Source organism: Barbatula barbatula (genome assembly GCF_947034865.1).
Source record: "Barbatula barbatula genome assembly, chromosome: 12".
NCBI lineage: Eukaryota > Metazoa > Chordata > Actinopteri > Cypriniformes > Nemacheilidae > Barbatula > Barbatula barbatula.
Window position 1 is genome coordinate 8,693,518 of NC_136775.1, and position 25,864 is coordinate 8,719,381.

General features: G+C 38.2%; 1 protein-coding gene across 4 annotated transcripts; it reads left to right on the forward strand.

The window, feature by feature from the left end:
* Nucleotides 1-3,610: 3,610 nt before the first annotated feature.
* ptp4a3b (protein tyrosine phosphatase 4A3b) lies at nt 3,611-25,847 on the forward strand. Of its 4 annotated transcripts, none has more exons than XM_079469110.1 (6): nt 3,611-3,786; nt 16,613-17,231; nt 17,394-17,486; nt 20,337-20,467; nt 22,616-22,690; nt 22,977-25,216. In XM_079469110.1, the coding sequence occupies exons 2-6, from the start codon at nt 17,127-17,129 to the stop codon at nt 23,092-23,094; spliced, it is 522 nt and encodes a 173-aa protein (XP_079325236.1). In that variant the 5' UTR covers nt 3,611-3,786; nt 16,613-17,126; the 3' UTR covers nt 23,095-25,216. The 4 variants fall into 4 exon arrangements, with proteins under 4 accessions (XP_079325236.1, XP_079325239.1, XP_079325237.1 ...); XM_079469113.1 differs by having other exon boundaries at nt 3,775-3,927; XM_079469111.1 differs by lacking the exon at nt 3,611-3,786 and adding an exon at nt 15,758-15,989 and having other exon boundaries at nt 22,977-25,847.
* Nucleotides 25,848-25,864: the final 17 nt, after the last annotated feature.

Consider the following 25,864-nt stretch of genomic DNA (forward strand, 5'->3'; position numbering starts at 1 on the left):
GCCTAGTTATTGAATCCCTCTGCCTGAGCACTCATATTTATCAGAACAAGACCTTCAACCAAGTTTCAACTTTGGGAGACAATGAATAAATAAATGATTCAACAATTAAGTTTTCACATTCATGTGTATTAACAAACATGTACTACGTGATGTAATTATTAGGAACTGCCAGTGTTGACATTTGTGGCAATGGACACCATTAAAATTGCAGAAAAGAAGAAAAGCATATAAAACTCAATGCAAACTGGGCAAGAATGTTGGAATGCACCAGCCCCCACTCCAATCACACTCCTTAGGCTATGAGAGAAAAGAGCTACATTTCAGGTAGGGTCTATTTACAAGACCACCAAATAAGTAAACGTTTTAACCAGTCAAACACATGACTTCAAGGTCTATGCTAGTTAGAGTCAAACATTCAAGACATTCACTTAACCAAAGTGCTTGAGAACCATCAGCAAATCTATGCTAACTGATCCATTGAAGGGTATGTAAAGTTTCAATAATAGACAATGAAGTGAGAATTTAAACATTGTTTTAATTGTCCGTTTCTGTCATATGGTAAAATATAGCACAGTTTGTGCCGTTGTTGAGATCCCTTTTAAAATCTCATTTTTAAACTGCGACGTCTGTGTTGCATTTAATCTCATTCCTTTTTAAGAAAAACTATAGCAATTTCAATAAAAAGTCACATTTGTGATTGATGGAGGTCATATATATGCAATCATAACAGGTCAAGATTGACTAATGGCGTTTCTGAATGTTGCTCTTGATGGTTGTATTATGGTGCTGGATGTCAGTTGTATTTCTGTAGCAGATGGCAGATCATAAACATGTTCTCTGTTCCTCTCAGACACAGCGACAGGCATGCTGACCTACATTCTGCCTGTCTGGTGTAAGTGATTGGAGTTATCCGTGTTAAATATAATTCAGAATAGATTTCCTTTCTTGGAAAGATTGAGGAAAAACATTTAGGCGGTGTTTGACTTTGTTGACAAAACAAAGTCACCATGACAATAATTTGAGTATTTTATTTATTTATTTATGCTTGCTTAATCCTTGCTGTTGAAACTGTGTGAATTTACAGCTATACTCACGTTTTAATCTTCATCTCGCCTTTGCAATCACTGGTAAACTATTCTTTTACCACATTGACCTCTCACTTACACTGTGGAGAACCTGCTTACATCATCCTGCTGTCCCGGGGCATCAACATGGCACACATCAAAGTGTTGCATGATCTCATGATCTCTTGCATGTCTTGGAAATAATAAAAAACACATATCTATAATAAAAATGTGCGGAACAATTATCAATATGAATTGTATGAAAATGAATTGTAAATAAAAATGGAAATAAATAAAACACCTCACGATTCAGGGCACGGCGGTTAAAACTGGGTGGTCGGCTGAAGCGTCAATTTCAGAAGATAAATTATTTTAGGGCACCATGACCACGGATACCGGTATTGGTACCTGTCGACCACAGCCCACAGCCGACAAACAGCACCAGAACACGACCGAGGACGACCCCCGGAAACACAAACGGCTACGGAAGAGGCCCGTCCACCCGCTCGCGATTCCCGTACTGCTCTCTTCTCTCCGCCTGCTCCAGTCGTGAGCTGCAGTTTTTTTGTCTTTATTTTTATTCATTTAACCGTGTTAATTGATTTTTTTTATTTCTTATAATTTAAAGTTCTGTTTATGTAAATTGAGGGCCCCCACAAGCTTTGCTTAGGGCCCCAAGACGTCTGAGATCGGCACGGCCTGAATATCTCTGTGATCTTTTAAACCCAAATACATCTGTTAGATCGCCGAGGTCTTCTGAGCAAAGTGTGTTGATGGTCCCGAGATCTATTGAAGTTGAGGGGTGACTGTGCTTTTTTAATTGCTGGGCCGAACCTTTGGAATAGTCTAGTCTCCCTCCGATTAGTCTCTTCAGAATCTGAATTTAGATCCAAGTTAAAAACTTTTTCCAAGGCTTATGACTCTCCTTAGAGTGTAAGGATCTGTCACCTATCAGTGTTTGTTTTTCTCCTTTTTAGCGTATTGCGGTCATATTGTTTGTTAATTAATTTGTGTTTTAAGAAAGGTTTGTAAAGCACAGTGGTCAACTACTTTTGTTTGTATTGTGCTATATAAATACATTTTGATTGAAATTTTGATTCTTGCCACATGTTTTTGCAGGCGTGAAGCAGTTTGGACCAGATGGCATGTGTCCAGACGTCAGCACCGCTGAGTTCCCACTATATCTGCTGAGACGCACAATGGTGGCCTGGAAAGCAGAGCGCTGAAATCTTCTTGGAAGCTCAGTGTGACGGCGCGAGGTGTTTACTCCCTCATCAGTGTGTCACTGTTACAAAGCTCAGCTTTTAAGCGTTAAAGGCTCAAATGAGAACTATCAGATGAAACTCTGTAGCATTTAGAGCAATCATTTTAAACAGATAAGTTAGAAACTATTTAACCACACCAGCATGTGCATTTTGTTTATAGAAAATATCAGGGATAAAGGATATACGTGTATAGCCTAGACAAGTTTTTGGCTTTGCTTTGGTTAACTTAAATCAATTAAAATATACTTAAACATCTTCTGCAGAAGTGCAAGTCAATGGGCACAGCTGTTGTTAGGTTACCAAAAATATTCTTTTGTGTTCTGCAGAAGAAAGAAAAGCATACATGTTTGAATTGACAAGAGGGTGAGTAGAATTGTTGTTTTGGGATTAACTATCCCTTTAATAAAGGGTCCTTATCAATGAAGTGAGAATTTGCTAGCCCATCTTCCGTAAGACAACTGTTTTCTGCTCTGTTAAGACCAAACTGTTGATTTTGTCATTAGGCGTACATTGTCACCTTTGATCAGCATAATACAATGATATTAGAGCGTCTAACGCCATCTTCATATAAAATTTGATCCTCAGTGATCCAGGAGATTCCAGCATAGATTTTGCAAACCTTTGGGTTTAGCCTACTGTTATATTTGAAATCAACAGTTAACATCCTGGCTGACGTCAGGACTGACTATCCATCTGTTGCTGCACACATATTATCCAGATCTTTTATTATGTAATGACCTGCATAAATTTGAAACCAGACAGGATTTAACATATAAAGCGCGGTGGAAAAACGGTTGACCTCATTATTTTTTTAACAATGGAAAGCCCAATAGAAAAAGGAATTGTGTAATGAAATCATAAAATAGCCAAATGAATCTTAGTGCTTTATCATGCGTCAAAATACTTTAGATTTTTTTATAACAATGTTTAGGGGAATAACTTGTATGAGTTAATATAGAAACATTGTTCTTAGTTCTCTGTCATTTATATTCCACATAATCTCTGATCTACTGAGACGTTTTCATTAATGCTGCACGCTAGGTGGCGCAACAACAACAGTATTTAATTTTAATGTTTCATTTTTTACACGAATTACACCATGTCAATTGTGACGATGAAAATGAATTTGATTAAAAACCTGACTACACCTGCTTTTTTAACTGAATTCAGCCGTATATTTCAACATTGATGAAATGGTTTACATTACAAAACTCACAAAATTGAAACGCACAAATCATGTGTTACATGTTTGTTCATTACCTTCTGTGCATTAGCAGAAATGGAGAATGTGAAGTCACTGGAATTGTTCTTCTCGGTTGCTCTGGGTGACGCTGCGTCTCCATGGTTGCAGTCGGGGGAATCACCGCACGCACGCACGCACGCACGCACGCCACACCACACACAGCGATAGATACACACACATACAGTGAATCACATGGAGCGACTCTGACAAATCTGTGAGTATGAAAAGGCTCAAGCTGTATGAAAATGTGCATAAAGCCGTCGACATAGCTGCGTGGTTTATCAACGTGTTTAACAGAGCTTTGTGAAATCAGTTGCGCACGAGTTGTAATCCACGAGTATTCTGTATAAAGGCGGTGAGTTCGTGCTGGGCGAATTTTTGTATAGTTTTGGAGATGTTATAGACAATAATTTCCAAATAAACCATATATATTATATGCACCAGTAATGCCTGACGTATAATGATTTAAATGTTGTTTTCGTCTATTTTGTAAAGTTGATCTGTGAAAGAAATCAATCGTATTGTGACCGGCGTTTTCAGAACAAAAGCGACGACGGCTGCTAATCCGCTAGCGCGTTGCTAACAGTGTGTGTTGGCATTTCCCTCACACAACACCAGTTATGATATGATATTGTCTTTGTATTTTTCTTAGTTATAATAATAATAATAATAATAAAGAGACTGAATATCAAGTGTAACGTTAGTTTCTTTTCGCGCCGTACGTCAACTCTGCATGGACAATGAAACAGCTGCACGCACATCAGCATCATCACATAACGATGCAACTTAAAGTAAAATAAATGCAACTTTGATGCACACGAGCTTTAGTTGTCTCTATTAGCCTCAGTTAATTATATTTCAATCATACGTAGTTGCACAAAGGCAACAGGTTGGGATCAAGCTGTGTTCGTGTGTCTGATCGGTGTGTGTGTGTGTGGTCTCTTTGTCTGTGCATCTTTGGGCGCTGTAGTCTTGCAACATTTACTATTGATTCATCGGTATATGATTTGCATAGTAGCTGTTATATTTATGGCACTTGGACTGCCTGATGTCAGGTCTGTTTGAATTGTTGTTTGTCTTCTCGAGAAGACGCGATCTTAGATTAAAGAGCTCTCTCATTCTAGGTTATCTTAAATTCATGTTTTGCTTTTTTAAATTTATGACTGTGTTACAGATGTATGCTGGCGTTACAAGCGGACATAAAGCTGTCTTTGTTGAGATATCATCTGTGTGAACCACAGTATTTATACCTTCTTAAAGTGCTTTACTCTGTGTCGTTGGCATACGAGCAGCATTTGACCCTTAAAATGGAACATATAGGCGAAAAGCATTGTGCTTGAGTGGAAAAGTCACTTTCAAAAACTTTGGATATTGTATTTAGCTGGAAGTTTTATGACAATGCATGTGTCTGAGGTTTCTATTAACTTCTGGTGTTTTTGTCAATCCTTTTTAATGACCTGTATAGAAAGTGTCATGTAACCTTACTGTAAACAGGCCTTTTTTAATTATTTGGAAAGTGGGCCATATAGGTTTCCTGTCAATCCTCTTGTATTATGCAGACCCGACACGACTTCTTTTGCAATGGAAGGAGGTTAAGCCCACCTCTAATCAGCAAGGCAGGAAGAGGTTAGGCAGGGATGGGGTTCCTCCTACCTGCCGTGCACTCCACGCTGCTGGTCACCCACCCACCCTGACGCTCCATCCACTGTTTGGAATGGAATGTTGGAAGAGTTTCTTTTGGCTCTGTTTGCTGAAATTTAATGAATGACGTAAGCTGCCACCACGGGGCAAGGGGTGGCTTCCTCCATAGAAAGTGAGTTACTCCCCTTTTATTAGGAAAAAGTGAGAAGTGTTGGAAGCCCTGAAAGAAGTGGAGAGAGAATAAAGAGGTTGGGTGTGAATGTTTTTTATTTAATAATATTTTGCTTGTATATATTTCACAGTTTTACCACCTCTGCCTCTCTGTTCTGGTTTCCATTTCAAAACTGATGTTATAGTTTGTTTTTTATTAGAAGGTAAGTTAACCAGAGCAAGCAAGTCTAATCAAAGCAAACGGCTACATTCGAGGAAAGTCAGCCCCCAAGGATATGTGACATTTACCCAGCATGCACTGATCTAAAGCCTGCTGCTGGGAATTCCTCCCTCTTAGGGAGTCTTAGAAACCTGTTTCTTACTGCTACATAATAGTAGTACTTTCATTGCAGAAATAGGCCGGAATGGAGCTGATCAACCCACTTCAATTCTGCCTGTCAATCATAGTGGCCTCATATGACTTAACAATGCCTGGCAGTTCCTGGCTGCCCGCCAGTCATATAGAGAGGCAAAAAAGGGGAAGAAAGTATCAGAGTTTCAGAAGTGCACTGTTGCTTGCCAAATAAAGGGTTATGCTGCGATTCCCAACGGTGCCATTCTCCCTGTTCCTCCAAACTGGCATTTAGGGCCATTCATTTGATTCAGAAAGCACAATATAGTAGGGCTGTGCAATTAATGGAACATTAATCGTAATCGTCAATTTTAGCCTTCATCAATTACAAAACAAAATAATCGAGGTAAACGATTATTGTGCCGCATTCCGTTTTGCAAGGATCCTCTCTTTTCTTGCAAATCCACAGCGCACACCTTTCCTTTACAGCGGTTCAGCAGTGCTATTTCTTCTTTCAGTTAAATTCAGAGTTTAAAAGCCAAGTTTATTATTTACGTTGTTGTAAATGTTAATGAGTAATCGTGTTAAATAATCGGGATCTCAATATTGGCCAAAACAATAGCGATTATGATTTGTGTCATAATCGAGCAGCAATAATGCTTGGTGGCATATACAAACTCACTCGTGAACAAATTCTTTGTGCACTGTATTTTAGAAAAAACATTTAAATTATAATGGGAAAAATCTGTCGTTTTTTATTCGTGGTCTCCAATGAAAGATGTGTACAGATTGTCCGCTGTTTGTCGTTTAAACATCCTCATTTTAGTTGTGAAAGAAGTTTTGATGTTTTTAAAAAGGAAATGCACCACAAAGTAGGTCACAATGGCAACTTTAGGGCGAAGAGAGTGTGCAGTGTGACCAAGTTTAGCTACAAAGGTGGTCAGAGCATATTACAGCTTTAGTCATTTAGTTCGTCTTTAATCTTTGTTGAGAAACAATAAGTTGTCCCTTGTTGCCTTTAGGGTTGGTGTTTCATGTGTTCTTCACGAATGACATTGCGCTAAGCTGCCTGCTTTTTGTTTATGGCATGCTTTTTGGATGTAAACAAGTCAAACATTTTCTAAATATCTACACGTTCTGTATTAATGTGCCATAGTTAATACTAATTATATTTGCTTGGCAACCATAAACACTGGATTACTAATATAAATAGGGCTGCATGACCAAATTCAACTTTTTTCAGGATCTACAGGTTTGTGGTTTGCACGGCATCAAAGAAACATAAACATAATTCCAAACTGAAGTCGTGTATGCGGGAGCTTTCTGACTCCCACCCTTAAACAGCAACGTAACTGACATTCTGCGCTTTGAAGGGTACAGTGGAATATCAATTTATTGTACATTTGGGTATAACCATTACAAAAGCTAAACATGCAGTTCTCTAATTTTGCATTAGTTAATTATTATGCTTGACTGATTGGTTAACTGTCATTTGTTAACATACACAAAATGAGAGTTCACACAGCACAGTAAACTTATTCACAATGAATGACAACAAGTTTATTTATTAAACATTGTTCAGTTTTAAATGCAGTTTTATCTATACAATTTGACATGAATAATTTATTTTTGAGGATATTATTTAAAAGCAAATTATGATTTATGTATTAAAACTTTTAGATTGTATTTTATATCACCAGATTTCCCTCCACAGCGCTAAAAATAGTAATTGACTTGTTTAGCCTTAAAAAATAAGTTTGTTGTTGTTTGTGGAGGCAGTTTGCAGACTATGTTGCAGATTAGCCGCTCTGCTTATCATCTTATTCATGCAGCAAAAACAGTGTTTAAATGCCTCTTGCACCAAAATTCTAGTGCTAGTGCTAGACTCGCATGCTTTCCAAATTAGATTTTACTAAAATTAATCCTGCAGCTTCTCAGATGACTGATGATGTTCTGGGGAGTGTAAATGCTTGGGACTGTGTTGCTGTTTGTTTTGTGGTAGTAGAGGGCAAAAGTATGAATGCCTGACAGGAGATAAAGAATCGGTGTGATGAAACAGAAACCAAAAGAAATAGCGCAGCACAAACTAGAGAGAGATCAAGCTGATGTCCAAGGCCCATGAGATTCCTTGTGGACAGTGTATAGAGGCACAATGAAAGGGAATATTTCCGGTGGAGATCCCGTAGAGTTCTGCGTCCACTGCACCGTATCTGTCTATTGTGGGATTGATCTCTGTGAGCATCATTTGCATTCATGCTAGTGCACGGCTTGTACACTGTCACAAAAGCAAACAGTGGTCTGCAGGGCTGCTGGAAAGCACCCAGGATACAATATTTTTGGGGAGTTTTGAAGTGATGCGGTATCATGAGAGATCCCATGAGACAAGATATGCTCTCTGCAGTTTTATTTCTCATGGCTGAGGACATAGATGTTATGTCATGCGTATTGAGCAGCTGAATTTTGCGTTTTCCAAGCGCACAAGCAAGCTGTTTAGATATAAATAAATTAAAATCTAAACAAAAATCTGATGCAATAGCAGCTGTGGCCAGAAATGGCTGACCTGGAACCGTGGATCCCCTACTAATGTCACTGTTTGTACTGGCCCATCCAGAGTGGGTGTATGCTTGTAGACCAAAAATGACTGATTTGATGCCTTCTTTATGTATATTATATATATGTAAAGCAGTACACTTACTAGGACATCAGAATACACCATACTTTTAAAACAGTAGATGGAAACTACCCAGATGACCTACTGCATTCACAGCGATGGTAAAGAGTACATCTGATACATGGTGCAAACAAGAAGGTCAGACTCTAAAATAGAGTTTGTTGGGAATGTATTCAAACTATTCATCTTTATATTGATCAGAATGTCTAAATGGTCTTCATTCAAATGAATGATAGATTACTCGTTAACTTTAATAGTCTACTGTCCAATATTCCTCAATATGCTTGATAAGGAGCGAAAAATGCATAAAAATCAAACCCAGTCCGAATTGATCGGAGACGGCTGTAAATGTGATTGACACAATGTGAGGGCGTATTTATTTTGTAACGTGTGGGAATTTCGTATGCAAATTTCACAATGTGCAATGATGTTTAATGTAAATGATTTGCAGATTAATTTCTAATAAATAGGTCTACCTGGTTAAGCTGCCTACTGAATGTGTTGCGGTGGAACCCGACAGTGTTATATCATTCTTCATTGATTCATCTCCTGAGCTGTATTATTTATTTTGGTATTAAAAAAGATATATTTTTTCCTATAATATGCTCATACTCTAATAACGAAAATTATTTGATTTTGCTTTTCAAATAAGGAATGCCATTATCAACTGACACTCATTTGTCAGTACAAAATTCCAATCAATTATTTGTATTATAGCGCACGCGGTCCAACAGTCAGTTGTGAGGGCGATCTTATCAACTGAACTCAGCATCATCTTTAGCTCTTCTTTTTTCATGTCATAACTTTCTTCTAACCGATGGTTATCGTGCCTCTCGATGGTATGTTGTCGACTGGCTGAATGAAACGGATTAACTCTCGAAAACCATTACCTTCGATGATGCTGATTAATTTTACACCTCACGCTGTGATGCCTTTTGAGCATAAATTACTGGCTTAAATGAAGGTTATTGTGGGTTGTGCAGATCCAGTCACGGAGATTGCTGGATGCATTTTTTAAGTGATACATTTGTTGTGTTGTATTTAATACAGTATTGCAATGTTTGGAGTGGACGTTTTCACCTCTTAATGTGAAATGATCCCTGACGTAACTCCGGTGCGTTGGCTTCTTTTCTCCATGTGTTTGCGTTTTGCGCATGAACTAGTTTGACAGTTGTTAAGTTTTATCGAGTAAATAATTATCGACAATTAATCGATCCTCGATTAATCACAACATCTCTTCCTCAGACACACATTTCTGTTTATTTTGGATAGATTTACGGGGAATCCTAAACAGTAATCTGATGTCTTATATCTCTCATGAAAACATTGGGGCATGGGAATGTTATTGCACAAGTAATTGACATATTGGCGAGTTATCACATTATTATCTGGCAGTACTAAATGTACGCACTAAAATATATAATATTTGGGACACATTATTAAAGATGGCATTTTGTAAACTGGTTGTGCTACTGCTACTTTGAACGGAAGGGTCAGCCAATTAGATTCTTGAAATCGGAACGCTTTTAATGGGAATTCTGTAGTGATATGATATCCACATATACATGAGGTGATTTAGGATGTTTATAAACACAAAGCTGATTCCTGGAATTTTAACTCCTCATGTCAGCTGTGCAACATTATGTTTCTTGACCTTTTGCCGTGTTTGCTTGTTCCTCTTCATTCATTGGCAGCATACGCGAGACTCTCAGGCGGGTTTGGTGTCTTTCACATAGGTTATGGAGTAATGAGTGATGGTGTGAAATGTTTAGTACAGGCTGAGTGGCATTGGGCAGGTGGGGGTGTCACTGGACTCTTGCACTCTCTGAAGGAGAAGGTCTGAATATGTAGGACATGTTCTTAAAGGCATACCTAAAGGGACAAACTTCCTTGAAGATGAAAGATAGTTTGTCATTTTTGAGGGAATTAATTAGAACATCATGTTAAACTTCCCAGAGACCCTGATGTTATTGAAGAGTGTACACAAATCGAATTCAGAGTTGCATGTATTATCACATATGAATGCTACATTAGGGGATGTTCAAAGGTGTGAAAACACTAGCTGTTGTTAGGAGTACACATCATTATTCAGCTATTAGTCTTTATTTGTATTTTTGTGTAACAGCTGCAGGGGTAAACATCAGGCCTGAAGGAATCTCTTTTTGCTTTGCTGTGGTCTGGCAGCTTGAAGAGTTACGTTTCTGTAGATGGTGAGTCTCACCAACATGCACGTACAGCACGGAGTCTGACTCTGTTTGTCCTTGCCATAAGATCACACGCTATAAATTAAGGGGGGGGGGGGGGGCTATAAGGTGAGATTCTTTTGTATAGCTCAAATATTTGGTCTTATTAGGCCCATGGCTTTTAACAAACCACCATGACCATTCAGCACAGTTGGAAGCAGCCCTAAGATGTTTTTCTCAGATGTAATTTACTAGACCTCCTCAAAGGCTTGAAGGGAGTTATGGGAAACACCCTGCTTCTCTTTTAAAGAAAGACTTTGTTTAATCTTAATATAAACTGTAACCTATTTTATTCAATGGTGTGTTTCTAAAATAAACTGAACAAAAAAAAAAGAAGTTTAAATAGAACACTAGCTCACTACTTTTAAAAAACAAAGCCTAAAGAGAAAGTTGAGTTTACCCAAAAAGGAAAATTCTGTCATCATTTACTCACCCTGGAGTTCCAAATCTGTATAAATGTATTTGTTCCGATGAACACAGAGAAAGATATTTGGAAGAATGCTTGTAACCAAACAGTTCTTGGCCATCAATGACTATCATAGTAGTAAAAATGACAATGGTAATTGGCTAAATCAAAAGTGACCCAGAACTGTTTGCCTTCCTACATTCTTCAAAATATCTTTTTTTGTGTCCAACAGAAGAAAGTTTTTTTCCTTTTAGAAATAACCCTCTGTTCCAGAACGTGCCTGGAAGGAGCTGATTTGTGTTTGGATTGGTCATGTGATTGGAAAGCAGAAGGTGTTTTTACAGGGATTACAACGTTGCTCATCTCTCTTCTGATATGAGGGACATCAGGTCCAGCAGGGTCATCTGGACACCAGGTCTAATTCAGCATTTTGTCCCCTTAGAATTATAAGGTTCTATCTTACATTTTGGTCAAAATTGTTCTCATTCTGTGACAACGTATATACATTATGACATGTTTTTTTTTATTTTTGCATTTTGGGACATTTTTGAAGAAAACAAAAACGCTTCTTTGTACAAAATCGAATTATAATTTGGTGCTATAAGGTTCTATCTGCAAAGGCCAATCAGCACTTTGAATGCACACAAGAGGACCAATCAGCACCAGCTTTCTTTGTCATGTGACCGGACTCCTCGGTGACTAGCACTAGCTTCCTAATACCTGTATTTACATAGACTCTCATAATGACAAATAGTCAACAATGTCAAGAGTCTGGATTACAAGAAGTAATGCAAGTGATTTTTCAGAATCAGAAGTTTCTATCTGCGTGTGACCGGTTCCAAAAAAAACTATTCAGTTGGAATACATGAGGTCACTATGTTTTTCATGTATGAAAGAGATTTGTTCCTCATATCATTTTTGCTATATGAAATGCTAAAACTTCATAGCTCGATATATCAAAACTACTTCGACTGCAGATAGAACCTTACAATTCCAAGGTGACGATTTGTCTGGAGTTAGATAATCCACAGTAAAGGAATATACTGCTAACACTACTTTATATACTGTTGGTAATGGCCACCACCCCACTCATTTATTTCATTACTATGTTTAGTCTTATGTCACCATTTTTATGCACTCTATTTAGACCTCATTCATCCGAGAGACCTCATTGAGTATCTCTGAATTTGATATTTAATTACACTGTGATCTAAATAATATTTGTAATCAACATATGCTTGTCTTCACTAATATGCTGTAATTGAGTTTTAAATCCTGCGCTAGCTGTGGTTTGGCCAATACCAAATGCTAGCATTATTTCTGTTGAAAGCATTGCGCCCTACTCGTATTGAACACATTTGCCCCTTTAAAGTCGGGATGTCCGATTTCCGAATTACACTTGTTTAGACAAAGTTGGGCAGAGTACCAAAACAAACTTGTAGCCAATCAGCAGTAAGGTGCACAGTGCACAGGACGGTCAGTAGTCGAACCAAGCGCTGACGAAAGTGAAAGATGGGGGCAGGGGTGTGTTTGTTTTGGTGATTTGAACATCAACAATGGCTAAGAGAAAACGGACACCCCGCCTTTAACCGCCTCCTTATGCGCATTTTATGCCTAGTTGCAAATTGCACTGAAACTAACATCCGGACCAACATATGTGTTAGTCTGCACGTGTTTCTTACTAGCATGCATGTTTGTTTTGGTCATGGTCACCTGACCTTATCGTAGACCAGATCTTTGCATGCTTTTAAAAGGTGATAATTTTCATGCTTTTTTACATCCTGCTTTTTTTTACTAATAACTAAGTACACTCTACCCTTAACTCTGTGTTTCTGTATCTTAGCTGCTAGAGAATTTCTCAGTCAAAGTCCTCTGGGTTTGATTCAGAAGAAACAAATTTGATCCCACTGCATAGGTCACGATTAGAAAATCTGAATATCTACTGATAACCCTTCATTATGGAACTGTAAATTTACCATTGTCATTTTCTATATGGTGGTAACCAAACTTTGCATTATGGGATACTACCAACCATATCATGTTGGGTAGGGATGGGACCCGGTATCTCAGTAGCTGTTCGGAATCTGTGCTCGAATGTTATAAAGTAACGTGGCCATGATGGCACATATATCTAATTATTTTATTCCGTTGTAAAAGGTGAAAGCCTTCCGAGTTGCTTGTTTTTAGTGGATACTCATGTTTCAAAACAAGTACCCAGTTATTTAAACCTCTCTGACCCTCTTCATGTTGGATCTGGCTAAATTTATTAGATGACAGCTGGCTGAGAGGTATATTTAGAACACAGGTGGCCATGAGAGTCTTAGCATCCTGCAGTTCCTCTCCAGTCAAGTGCAGAACCGAGACAGAGCAAAGCCAACCCAATCTTTAACCATCACCGTCAAAAACAGGTTGAACCCTACCAACAGGTAGACACCTGCAGACCTCTTTAATGTAATAACGCCTCAAGATCTCTTTGGTTGTTTTAAGCCTGTTATATATTGTTTGTTGTCTAAACAAAATCCAGAAATATAGTGGAGTTTCACGCAGAGTTATATTAATCACCCAGTAATTGTCACATAGGGCTTAACTGATTATCCCAGAGTTGCCAAAGTATGATCTAGAATGTGTGTATCGATGCTTCCAGTGTGGCATTTGCTGCCCATTGGTATTAACAGACCGTGCCATGGGAGCTCTTGCTTGAACACAGCTGAGTGGGAAAGAAGGGAACTGTTTTGCATCTCACCTTTAATAAATGTTGACCTCATTCATCAGCTGACGTTCTAGAGGTTTGTTCTGAAAAGTCCTGATCTATTCTAGAATTTTGAAATGTATATTATGAATATATATTTCACAGAGCCTACTCATAATGGGAGCATTGAAATCTTTATTATAAAAATTCTAGAAAAAATACTGTAAGGTTAAGATTGAAAAGATTCTGCTAGATAATTCTAGAACGGATCTCCTTATCACCACACTTCAGGCTATAGCATCTGCTACAAATAGCTACTTTACTTGCAGCACTGCCTTTACCAACCTTCAATTTCAGCTGTTCAGGAATGACATATAATTGAGTAGTAAGGTGTATGTTTGATTCCAGAATGTTAGATTTATATAAACTTTCTAGAAATATCAGTTGTCTTTATGCCTGTTTACTAAACTCTCATCTGCCATTATCAGAATTCTAGTATAGATGAGTCATGTGTTTTGTTTGATCAGTTAGATCACTTGTCCTTGATGATGTCATTTGCATGTAATCCATCAATTAATAGCCCCCTTTAAAGCCAAGCCAGGACTTCTGGGAAAACTTTACAGGGTTCCTATTGTGTAAATCTGTTTACAAACATGCCTTGTTGATCACTGTGGCAGGTTAATTAGAAATCTAGATGGATGCTAAAACTTTGCAAAAATAGGATTGTTCCTTATACGCTTCATGTGGTGGTCTGTTTTTGTTTTCTTCATTCTGCCTTTTTTCTTATCTTTTCCTTAGCTTCATCTTTTGTTTCTCTTTAGATGGTCTCATCAATACCTGGTGTGCCTGTAAAAGAGCAGTTAAATACCACAGATTAGTGTGCATTCACAGTGTCTACAGTATATTTATTCCAGAGCCAACAGTACACCTGAAAACACACTGCACTAGTGGGCTGTGTACCTATGGTACCTTCCAGCTTAATGTAAAAGGATTAGGCTCAAGACGTGCTAAGCCCTCAACAAGAATGGCAGGGTAACTAAAGGGGTAGCCGTCTGTGGCAAGTTGTTTTTCTTGTCTGTGTGAGTTTTACGGTGATAGATTTTACATGGTGAGGTTACAGGACCTCATTAACATTTTTGTGACTCTGACATTACTTTTAATTTATGACATTTTCCTTTTAAATTACCATGTGCAAGAGTACAGGACACTATTTTTAAAGAAGGTGTTCACCGAAATGTAAACATGAATTGTTGACATCGGTACCCTTAGGAAAAGTAACCATGGTCCTCCTTTAGGAGAAAGAGTACTTTCACGTTATTGAACATGATTGAGCGTTAATGCTGTAAACTGCACATGCTTTCTCTTATTATAAATATAGTGTGTATTTCACGTTTATTTTGAGTCTAATGTTTTCAAAGTAGGCTTTAAAAAGTTATCAATATGATGCATATTCCCTCGGGTTATTTGTGAAAGCAGTTGCAGTCCAGACACTAAAGGACGTCACTTTGATTTACAGTCTGTTCTGTTCTCACAGCTCAATTCATCCACCGTTGAGTCACCAGATGCCGCAAGTTTGTTGTGAGTTGCACGTACATGACATTTATGTATGCTAACTTCCTTCTGTCATGTATGGGGAAATTAATTGACATCATTTACAGTCCTAAATGTTCATTTTTAAATCGTGGTAACAACTTTTTAGTGTGTGTTTTTATTCAGTTACACTATTAAAAAAAGTACTTTGAAAGCATCAAAGATTCTATGCCATCGAAGAACCTTCTGGTTTCACAAAAGGTTCTTCGGCATTATCCAGATTATAAAAAAGTAAGAAAGATATGGTTCTTCTATGGCATCGCTGTGAAGAACCTTTTAAGCACCTTTAATTTTAAGAGGGTATGTTGCTGTGCGAAAATAACTGTCTTGTTATATCGCAATCTGCCTTGAAACATAAACAAGGCATTTGCATATGTGGTGATACCTTTATGGTTCATTGGCTGTGCTATTTTTATGTCAGCATGGAAAGAATGAGAGAGAGAGAGAGAGAGAGCGCGAGGTGGTGGGGTGGGGTAGTATCCACTCCTCCTCCTAAGAGCATTACGAGCGTGTTTGTTTGTGACATTAGCGGAGTGTGCTGTCACTGTCATATGGCAAGCCAAGGCAGCCTCGACTGGTTTAGAGCAGACACGGTTATTGTAGATCGCGGCTGTTCACCCTTCGCTATCCCCTCTGGAGCCCTTGGCTTAATCCTGAGCGAAGCCTGTCACAGAGGTAAGAAGGGAAACTCGGACGAGCCACAGGCAGATCCGCTCTGGGACTCTTCCGATTGATTTTCTCAGGCATGTTTATGGTGAAACTGAAATTTCTTCGAGCTCTGTCGATCATTTCTGATTATTTATCTTTGGTTGTTATTAAATTGGCAGTTATTGATGTTTTAATGGTTGTTTTGTTTAAATGTTGTCTTCTCTGAGACGTTCGCCTCAAGTGAACAGTACTTTCGAGTTTTGTCGAGCTGTCAAAATCTCCGCTCCGTCCCTGCTTGCTCACTTTTGTCGCTCTCAAAAGAGTTTGTTTTGATTCTTCTAACAGAAGTTTTCAAATTAAATTTTTTGTCAGTTTTATCATTGTCTGTTGTTGATTCAGTGTTGCTTCGTGAAAAGCGTATTTGATGCACTAGAAAATGTATTTGTAATGTATCATTTTTTTTATTAAGGTTTGGATGATTCTGCAATGTGTATTTAAACTTGTCTTTCAGTGATAGTTGTATTCTTCCATTGTGTCTGTAGACATGTACAATTGACAGTGGTTTTATTTTTGTTTATTGGAAACTTCACAAGGTCGTAAGAATGAATATAATAAATTAACATTTCTGTCTTGTTCTCTTTATTTAACAGCTTTCTCATCCAGCATCTTGTCCATTAATGGAGTTTCGGCAGGGCAGCGGGGATTACTGCCACGCCCAACATCGCAATGCTTGATCTGGGGTGAGTTCGCCCGGACCTGCACTTGAATGTCCAGAGAATCGCCTTTCCTGCTCTTCTCTCGCTGGTCTTTTTGACTGACCACCTCGCTGTGCGCCAAATGGGTTAATTGGTATCGTGGCATCTGGCATTTAGCTACCAGACACTGGTCCATCCGTCAAAGAGAAAGAGGCAGATAAGTTTGAAGAGGAAAACTGGTGCGGCCTCTCATATCCCAGAAAACCAGGCGGCTTTAATTTTTTATATACTGATTAAGGGTGATTTATAGAAGAGGATCCTGCAAATCCTTCACACCCTTTACTGTGATACCGCATCTGCTGTAACACTGCTCTGTAAGACAGAGTAAGTGCAGTACTGTCAGTGGAGCTCTGTGAATTCTGGCCTGGATTGGGTGATCCGTTTTCTGTAGAGTTGGAGGGAAACCAACATGACCATGATGAACCGTCCGGCTCCAGTTGAGGTCTGCTACAAAAACATGCGCTTCCTGATCACGCACAACCCAACCAATGCAACCTTAAGCAGCTTTATTGAGGTGAGAGATCTTTCATACTACTACTATACACACATGAAAGAGAATAAGATCATAAACACCCTGCTTTGAAAGAGCCTGAAAGACCAATTCAAAACATTGATTCAGTTTCCTGCTTTATTGTGTCTGTGGCACCTCACAATTAGCTCCATCTTGTTTTTTTAGGATTTGAAGAAGTATGGGGCAACAACAGTGGTACGTGTGTGTGAAATTACTTATGATAAGACACCATTGGAAAAGGATGGAATTACAGTCATGGTAAGATATGTTGTGTACTGTACCATACTGTAAATAAGTGTTCATTGATTTAAAAAAGCTTTGTCTCCTTTGCAATCTTTTCACTTTTCTGTTTGGAAACACAGATCTTTATTGGGGTTGGATTAAATTGATAGACTGTGGTATTAACGTCAGCCATGTGTTTTGACTTGTAGTCAATTTCATGGATTTTCTTAGCTTTTGTTTACAATCTTCAGACATATTGCGAGGCTTCATCTACATACTGGCTGCACACGCTCGCTCTGTCATCTGCATGGAATTATCCCAGACATTTCCCCAGCTGTGTTATTGCATGACATGCGGTTTTTAATTAACACTTAAGCCATACTGCAGTGATGCTGTTATAACAGGCACATCTAATTAATATAAATAACAAAATGCAGCCTTTGCTGGGCATGTTTTTCCTGGTCAACACAGACCATATCTACACAGGCCTTTAGCCTTATCTCTTTCTGGAACACATCTCCCAGCCCTCAGATATTTCACCTGGTTTTGTACGGCTTAAATCCAACATCCACATGTGTTTTCAAGTTGGCTTGTCAACATTTCCTGTTACCATGGCAGCAGGAAGGGAGCCTGGTCTCTTCCTCTCTAGGCTTTTAACTAGGATGAATACTCCCCAATTCTCTTTATTCTCATCATCTCGTTCAACATGTGTTTGGTGCTGCAGATTTGAGAATTATTCCCTGGCTAGGCTAGGATTTGTAGAATGCCTGCCAGATTGATCTGATGAACATGACATCAGATTTATGGGAATCCACTTCCTTCTCAGGATAACTTTCAGTTTTCATAAGAGAAAGACATGCTATAAAAACAGAATACAGAAACTGTTTGAGATTTTGCCGTTATGTGTTTATGCTTAACAAGCTGAACAGAATGTAATGCTTTTAGTCTGATGACAACCTTGTCTCTCAGTCAAGAGAAGAAAACTACAACAAATCTCCATGGCTTTCCATCAGCTTGCTATAAACAATGCTTTGTTCATGCTAGGCTAGACACGATTTATTGTTTTTGTTTACTTTTTGTTAAGTGTCACAAGAGTGTTGTTTGGTTTCAATGGAGACTGACAAATTCTCTAGTGCTTTTTAAATGATGAAAGATTTTTGGCGGAACTAGGCCTATTTCTACAAAAAAGTATCCCTGTCTTCCATTGTTTGCTCAAACAGGTAATCCCACCCCAAACTCGGGCCATTGGTTGTGCCGGTATGTCAGACCACTCAAACAAACACCAATGTTTACACTCCTCAAGGAAGTCAGCCTTTTCTGCAAATTGACTTTTCTGTGCTCTTTGCTCTTCTTTCTGTTTACTGTGTGGGGTTTTTGTTATATAAACTGATCACTTCAGCTCTACAGAAGAGAAGATGAGGTAATGGCTTTGCAGGGGGGCACAATGTGGAATGGGACTTTCTCTCCATTTCAATAAACTCCAGATGGATTTAAAACGCTGCCCATTTTACATGTTGCATCAGAACAATGCATCAACTGTTGTGGGTAGTTGCAACAAGCCGATGATAGAAGATAGAAAAGTGTTTCAACGTTGATTCCAATTATGGATAATGATGGTATCGACAGGTCAAGACAAGACGAGTACTTTTTAAATGCTTATATCTTCTTAATGTGAATTTCATCTGTGTTTTTTTGTATGTGGATGTAATTAAGTATGTGGATGTAATTAAAAAACTTGCGTTTTAATTTCATGTGCACTTTAAAGGCCAGAAACCCATCTGATGAAAGGGCTGAAACGGAAGCGTTTGTCGACAGCTAACAGGTGCCTTAAACTTCTTCCACTGTCTTGTAAGCAGAGAGTCATGAGAAATAGCAGGCATGCGATTCAAGGAAAACGCAGGGACATTTTCCACAATTAGGTCCACACTGCTGGTTCTGGAGTCTGTGTGCCCTGGCAAGAGTACATAGCACTTTCATCTTGGAATGGCCTCCTGGAATTAATAGCCTACTGTTGACATACAAGACGCGGAGGGGCCTATTAACCTCTTAGTGGATTAAAATGTTATTAGGTAGCCCATGTAGAAAATGGTCCCCTTAACTTGCTTCTCTGTGTAAAGCATTTTGAATTGTTTTGAATAGTGTATTTCAGTCAAGCACATTTGTATTTCTAATGCCTAATTTAGATTCAATCTACCAAGAAAAGAGGAAAAATAACTGTAATATCTGCACGCGAGTCTGATTGTGTGTTTGTTCTCCTCTTGAGAAGTTCAGATCCGCTGAAGTATTTATCACAACCCTGCAGCGTTTCTATGAAGCGTAGTTTTCGTCGTCCTTCATCAGAAATCGGATCATAAAAATCAAAAGAGTATGAGAAATGTAAAAGTCAAACACTTGAAGACTTTGATAGGAAAGCTCTCTGAACAGGACATTTTTGTAGTTGTCCCTGTGTTTGCTCTGTAACTTGTTTGATGATTAAGCTCTTGCACATGGCGTGCATTGAGCTGATCGTGACAGAAACAACTGAACTGACAGAGTTGACAGGACGAGTTGATGTGCCATGTTTGCTGTTGCAGAACTTGTGAAAATCACACAGGAAGCATCAAAGCGTTTCGCAGGGTGACAGCAGAGATGTTAAATTCTAAAGAGCTGTAGAGCACCACCTTCTGGTGAGGACTGAAATAATTGGTTTTCCTGTTAAAAGGCCATTTCCCCCATCATACACTCCCATGTTGTTCAAACCCTGACTATGACCATTCCTCTGTACAACACAAAAAAATTCTTTTGAGAAATGATTTAGTGGTTTTGTTTCCACACAATGGAAGTCAATTGAGGTTTTCTCTGTAATTCATAGAAATAGTGATAGCATCTTTTTGTTTTTTCGCTTAGGACTGGCCATTTGATGATGGTGCATCTCCTCCTACTAAGATTGTGGATGACTGGCTCAGTCTGCTGAAGAATAAATTCTGCGAGGATCCAGGCTGCTGTGTGGCTGTGCACTGTGTGGCTGGACTAGGACGGTGAGTGTAAGGAGAGAAGTGTTTGTCCTTTAAATCTAGGAATATGTGGGAAATCATTGAAATTCTGCATAAAATTTCCTGACCTTTCAGTGAAATTTCGCAGGCATATACAGCCGTGGAAAAATATTAAGTGGCCATTTTAAAACCAGTTTTTCGGATTAAAAAGTCAAATTATCATTTTTTTTATTCTTTGAACAACTTACAGTATTTCTCCCAAATTTCAAATAAAAATATTGTTTTTATTTGCCGAAAAAAAACGGTCAATATAATAGAAAAGATGTTATGTATTTTTCAGACCTCAAAAACTGCAAAGAAGTTCATATTTACTTTTAATCACTACAACACTAATATTTGTACATGTGTTTTGAAATATTTAACCTTTTTCATGTGTCTTGTCATGCTGTCAGATTTACATTGCTGTTGGATTACTTTGTCACATGTGAAGTTTGATTTTGTTCAAATACAACGGACACTGGGCTGGTATGGCCACAATACATCAAACATTTTTTATGAACAATTGGAATGGTCTTTAATTTTTTCCACAGCTGTATTTATATATTCTTATATATAGAACATGTAGACGTGCAAATGTTCATCAGAATTTGCTGGATGAGTTCAGCTTTACTCACTTGGAAAGATTTCTCAAACAAATCAAAGCCATTAAACAGGCTTTCCCAGGATCTGTTGCTCTTTTCTCCCCATCAGAATGCAATCAAGAATTTTGTGCGGGGCGTCTCTGGCAAAGTTGTAAGCCGGGATTTTTTGGCGTGTTGTTCGAGTTGTATTGTTTACATTTGGTTTCTCATCATTATTTATGCTTGACCCCAAATACCCCCCAGCGACAGGCCTGTGTCCCCTGTAAGGTCAAACTCATTCTCCCGTGTGCCAAAACTCACTCTCCACATGGACACACAATATTCATTTAAGTTTATTATTGGAGGCACAAAGGTTGACGTCCAAAGACGAAACAGGAAGCAGATGATAAGCAGTTATTTTAATTGCTCCCCTGTGTTCCCCATATCGGCTCTTGGTGGAGGGTCCTGGTGCACTGCATTGCCCTCTTATCTGGCCAGCTGTCAAAACACACTCAGGCCTTAATTAAGTTGTGGAGCTGAAATCGTTGTGCCTGCCGGTCAAATGCAGGAGAGGTATGGTAATGGCACTCTGGTCTACCCTGTCTGCCCATCCTCTCACTTTGACCTCTGACTGCTTCTCCCGACAAGTTAAGCACCGTCCTCTCTGACGTTGGTTGCGGGTCCTCTGGGAGCCCTCAGCAGTTATTGACTGCGAGCCAATGTTTGCTTAAGTAGGCCGAGTTTGTTTTGTTACGCGTTGAAAAGGGGCACACTGAGTGGAGACTTCAAAGCGGTCAGTTCCGTGAGTGCAAATGGTAAAAATAGATTAGTACTCTGACAGGAAGTGACACTCTTTAAATCCCAAATTATTGTATGTATTGCAAATCTGGGATTGTCATGAAATTTCTTTTTATATTCCTAACCAAATTGCATTTATATAGCCTAATGATATTACAATGAGAGGTAGAAATGTATTACTGTCTAAAACATTTTTATTAAAGGAGTAGTTTACTCCCAAATTAAATGTACTTATGTTTTTCCAAACCTGCATGATATTTATTTTGTGTAGCACAAAACAAGAAATATATGTACTGGTCACTCTTTTCGGTAAAATCAAAAAATAAATGGACATCTTGGTTGGAAACCTCTATATATATATATTTGGCACAAATCTGTTCACTTGAGTTACATTTTAAAGAGTATCCATTACATTCTTAACATCTTCTCTTATGATTCATGGATGAAAACACAAGGTAAGTTTGGAACAACATGATGAAAGGAATTTCTCTAGGTTTCTTCCTTTAAAGGTTAAACATTTCGTTTGGATGTCTCTATCCTGGCAAATGTGTATAAAGATAAAAAATGGTTATGATAGACTGCTGTGCAGTACAACTGTGTGTCTTACCCCTCCCAAAAATGACCAAACCTGTTCTCACATGTACTAAATCCTTGCTAAGTGGATTAACAGAAGACTTTTTCTTAGAAAGGGCTATTGCTTCAGGCTCTGATCACGGGCTGTTTGTACAGGTGATATTTCCTGGTTGTAAACACTGTGTGTGTGTTTGTGTTGCAGGGCTCCGGTCCTGGTGGCTCTGGCACTTATAGAGAGTGGAATGAAATATGAAGACGCCATTCAGTTCATCAGACAGTGAGTATAGTACAGAAAACAATACCCCACCAACAGCTTACAATAAAACTTAATCATTAAAGTATGACTATATATACTATATAGGTGCTATATATAAAATAGTAACTAGTAAGTCATTATAATAAATTATGCAGCTGAAGAATTATGCACAAAACTTTTTGTATTTTTTATCTTCATTATACATAAAAATGTGTAGCTTTTAATAGCTTTAATGAATTATATTTGGTGGTATTGTTGGCAATACAAATCCTCTGCAGTACCGGTGACGCATAATGTATTTCTGCAGGAAACGCCGGGGTGCCATCAACAGTAAGCAGCTGACGTACCTGGAGAAGTACCGGCCCAAACAAAGACTGCGTTTCAAAGACCCGCACAACCACAAAAGCAAGTGCTGCCTCATGTGATCCGCTCTCTCCAGCCCGCCACTGAAGGAAACTTTTACTGACAGACGGAAATTACTAATCTAGTGCATTTGAACTCCTGTTACTTTTATGGAGGGGAATTCAACCCACTTTGGTGTATATGCGAGACCCGTTTGTTTACCCAGGGTCTTTACCATCTCAGGGCTGTGAAAGACGAGCCTCTCGAATTTGTCTTCACACACAAACCCCCATCATAAGTGTTTTCACTACTTTATCGTGAACACACAACAACGCATATTTTGACACACACTCGTGCTACCAGCTATCACACTGTACCAGCAGCACATAGTCCAAAGTTGATCATGGCCAGCCACCTGCTCCTCTGGCAGTGTCAAAACGATGAGGGGATAGATCAAAATCACTGTATGCTATATTCTTGCTTTTGTATGAAACTCCTTGACTACCCTGTTCGTGCGCGCTCTCTCTTCTTGTTATTTTGAAGTTTCATAATGCATGTCACCGTGTCGGCCCATCATTTTAAGTGTGGGAGTGACATTGTTAAGCTCTTTTTTTACATCGTATCATTATTCTACTCTGGGATTCAAGTGTTGTACCACTGGCTGCTTACTGAGAGAACAGCGGAAGTGACTGGCCTCTGGCTAGATCATACAGCACACTTTGAAACGACTTCAAAGTTTTGAATGTTTTGCTGCTTTCCCTTAAACCTGCTTTTAGCATAGCTTTGTGCATAAAAATCCAGCGTATTTGATATACTGTAGTGCCCCAGAATTGCAGCAATGAATGAAGAGGAAATCCATGAGTGAGCACTGTAGTATGTACTCCGTAGCCATGTTTTAATGTAATATTACAGCCACAAGATGGAGTGCTCACACTAGTCACAGCATTCTTGAAAAACAGCTTTATGTATTTGTGTTTTTTTGTGCTAACGGATGGCTGTTTCTGACTTGACATAGCTGTACTTTTGGCACTTTAGACATGCAGTCTCTATGAAATGTAAAGAGAGTGGATTAAATACTTTGTCTTGTTCATTTGATGAGAATTGAAATGATCTGGTCGTATAGACACCAGGACAAGAAGTGTAAATGAATCTGATGGTTCAGACGTTTACGTGCATCTGAAAGTGTATCTTGAATCTGCTTTCCTTTGGAAAAATCTGTGACGTACTGCATAGGACTCTGGGATGACGTCACATTTTCTGCCTTTGAACTCGGTAACGAATACGATTGGTCGAAGTCAGTCAAACATATATTAAAGAAATGTTCAATAAATGTGAATCTTTGTGTAATGGCATTTCAGATACGATTGTGAGGTTAAACTCCACAACAACTTACATTTCATATTTTATTTGACATTTGTTTATATGTAATTGATGACATATGATATAAATAGAATTGGCAATTATTTATATTTGTCAATTGTATATACAATTATGTTAATTTAAATCAATAGCAAGGGCACAAAACAATTCACCCTATAGTATGCTGACAAATTGTTTCTCTTCAAACAATAGATACAGACAGTAAAATATTTTCATTTGAAACTCTCAACCCCTGGTTTAGTTTTTTTTACCTGAAATATCATTGTTTTGACATATAATGATTGTCTGGATGATTCTAATAAATCATCATCATGTCTTTGAGAACATCTGACATCAAAATAAAATAATCAAAGTAAGAATACATATCATTACCAGTACCCGTTTCAGCAAAGCTTCATGTGTTTTTTGTTTTTCCGGCTTTAAAAACTGTACTGAAAATGTATCCTGCCTTCATTCACTCAGGGTCTTAATAACATCATCCATAGGGCTATACAGACATCTGCTTCCCAGAAATATTTGGTCTTTTCCTCTTCTCTTTAAGACTTTCTTGTTTCAATTTTGTCCTCTTATATTTACCTCTTCAGTTGAAATGGGTTCTCAGAAATGATATTATTGGATGACAGGTTTCTAAGCTGTTTTTATTAAACAATGACCCATTGTTTCCCTGATCATATATACAGCAGCCGCTTTTAAATTATTGTAGCCTATTATTGATATTATGAGTTTTAAAACCACATCACAAACAAGAATTTATGTATATATTTCTCTTTTTATAAAATTGAAACATTTGTAAAAATCTGAAATGTGGATTAATAAAAAATATGTAAAACGAAGCCTGAGTGTGTATTTGCTCGTGCTGGACAGTAGTCCTGCTGCATGAACTATGTTCACCACACACATTCCATCTAGTGGTCATTCTGGTCTTTACGTGTGTTTTAGTGTAGAACGGCTGTCAAATGGATTTTATTTGCATTTCTTTAAAGTTGCTCATGTCCACTACAGTTTGGAGAGCAATTATATTCGTTTCTCCTAAAGTCTTGTTCATAACAACGGCAACAGGTTTTCAAGTTCTTCTAGCTAGAAATCCATGTCAATGCCATATACATTGAGATGGTTGGTTTTGCCAAAATGCTCAAATTTAAGTTTCCATTTCTTTTGTCTCAAGAGATTTCATTACGTTTGTTATTATAAATATTAAGGGCCAAAGCCTCTTATAACATGGGATGTTTTATAATTTTGCACAAATATATTTTAATGTTTTACTTATTTCTTTACTGTCCATTTCATTGTATTTGGGAAAATACTTAGGCATTAGTGTGAATAATCCTGTAAAAATGTACACAGATTTGACCTTAAAATGTTAATTCAATTAATAGTAGGCTATGGAAATTAAATGTCTTTGAATTTAGGGCGCAGTGTTTGCTTGTTTTGTGTAATAAAGTTGTGCTTGCGCGTTCACATTCAGAGTAAAGA

Excerpts from the sequence above, each read along its gene's own strand:
- ptp4a3b (XM_079469110.1), top strand. The coding sequence starts at position 17,127 with ATGACCATGATGAACCGTCCGGCTCCAGTTGAGGTCTGCTACAAAAAC. Across the intron at positions 17,232-17,393 it reads CCTTAAGCAGCTTTATTGAG|GATTTGAAGAAGTATGGGGC; the intron begins GTGAGAGATCTT and ends TTGTTTTTTTAG. Across the intron at positions 17,487-20,336 it reads AGGATGGAATTACAGTCATG|GACTGGCCATTTGATGATGG; the intron begins GTAAGATATGTT and ends TTTTTCGCTTAG.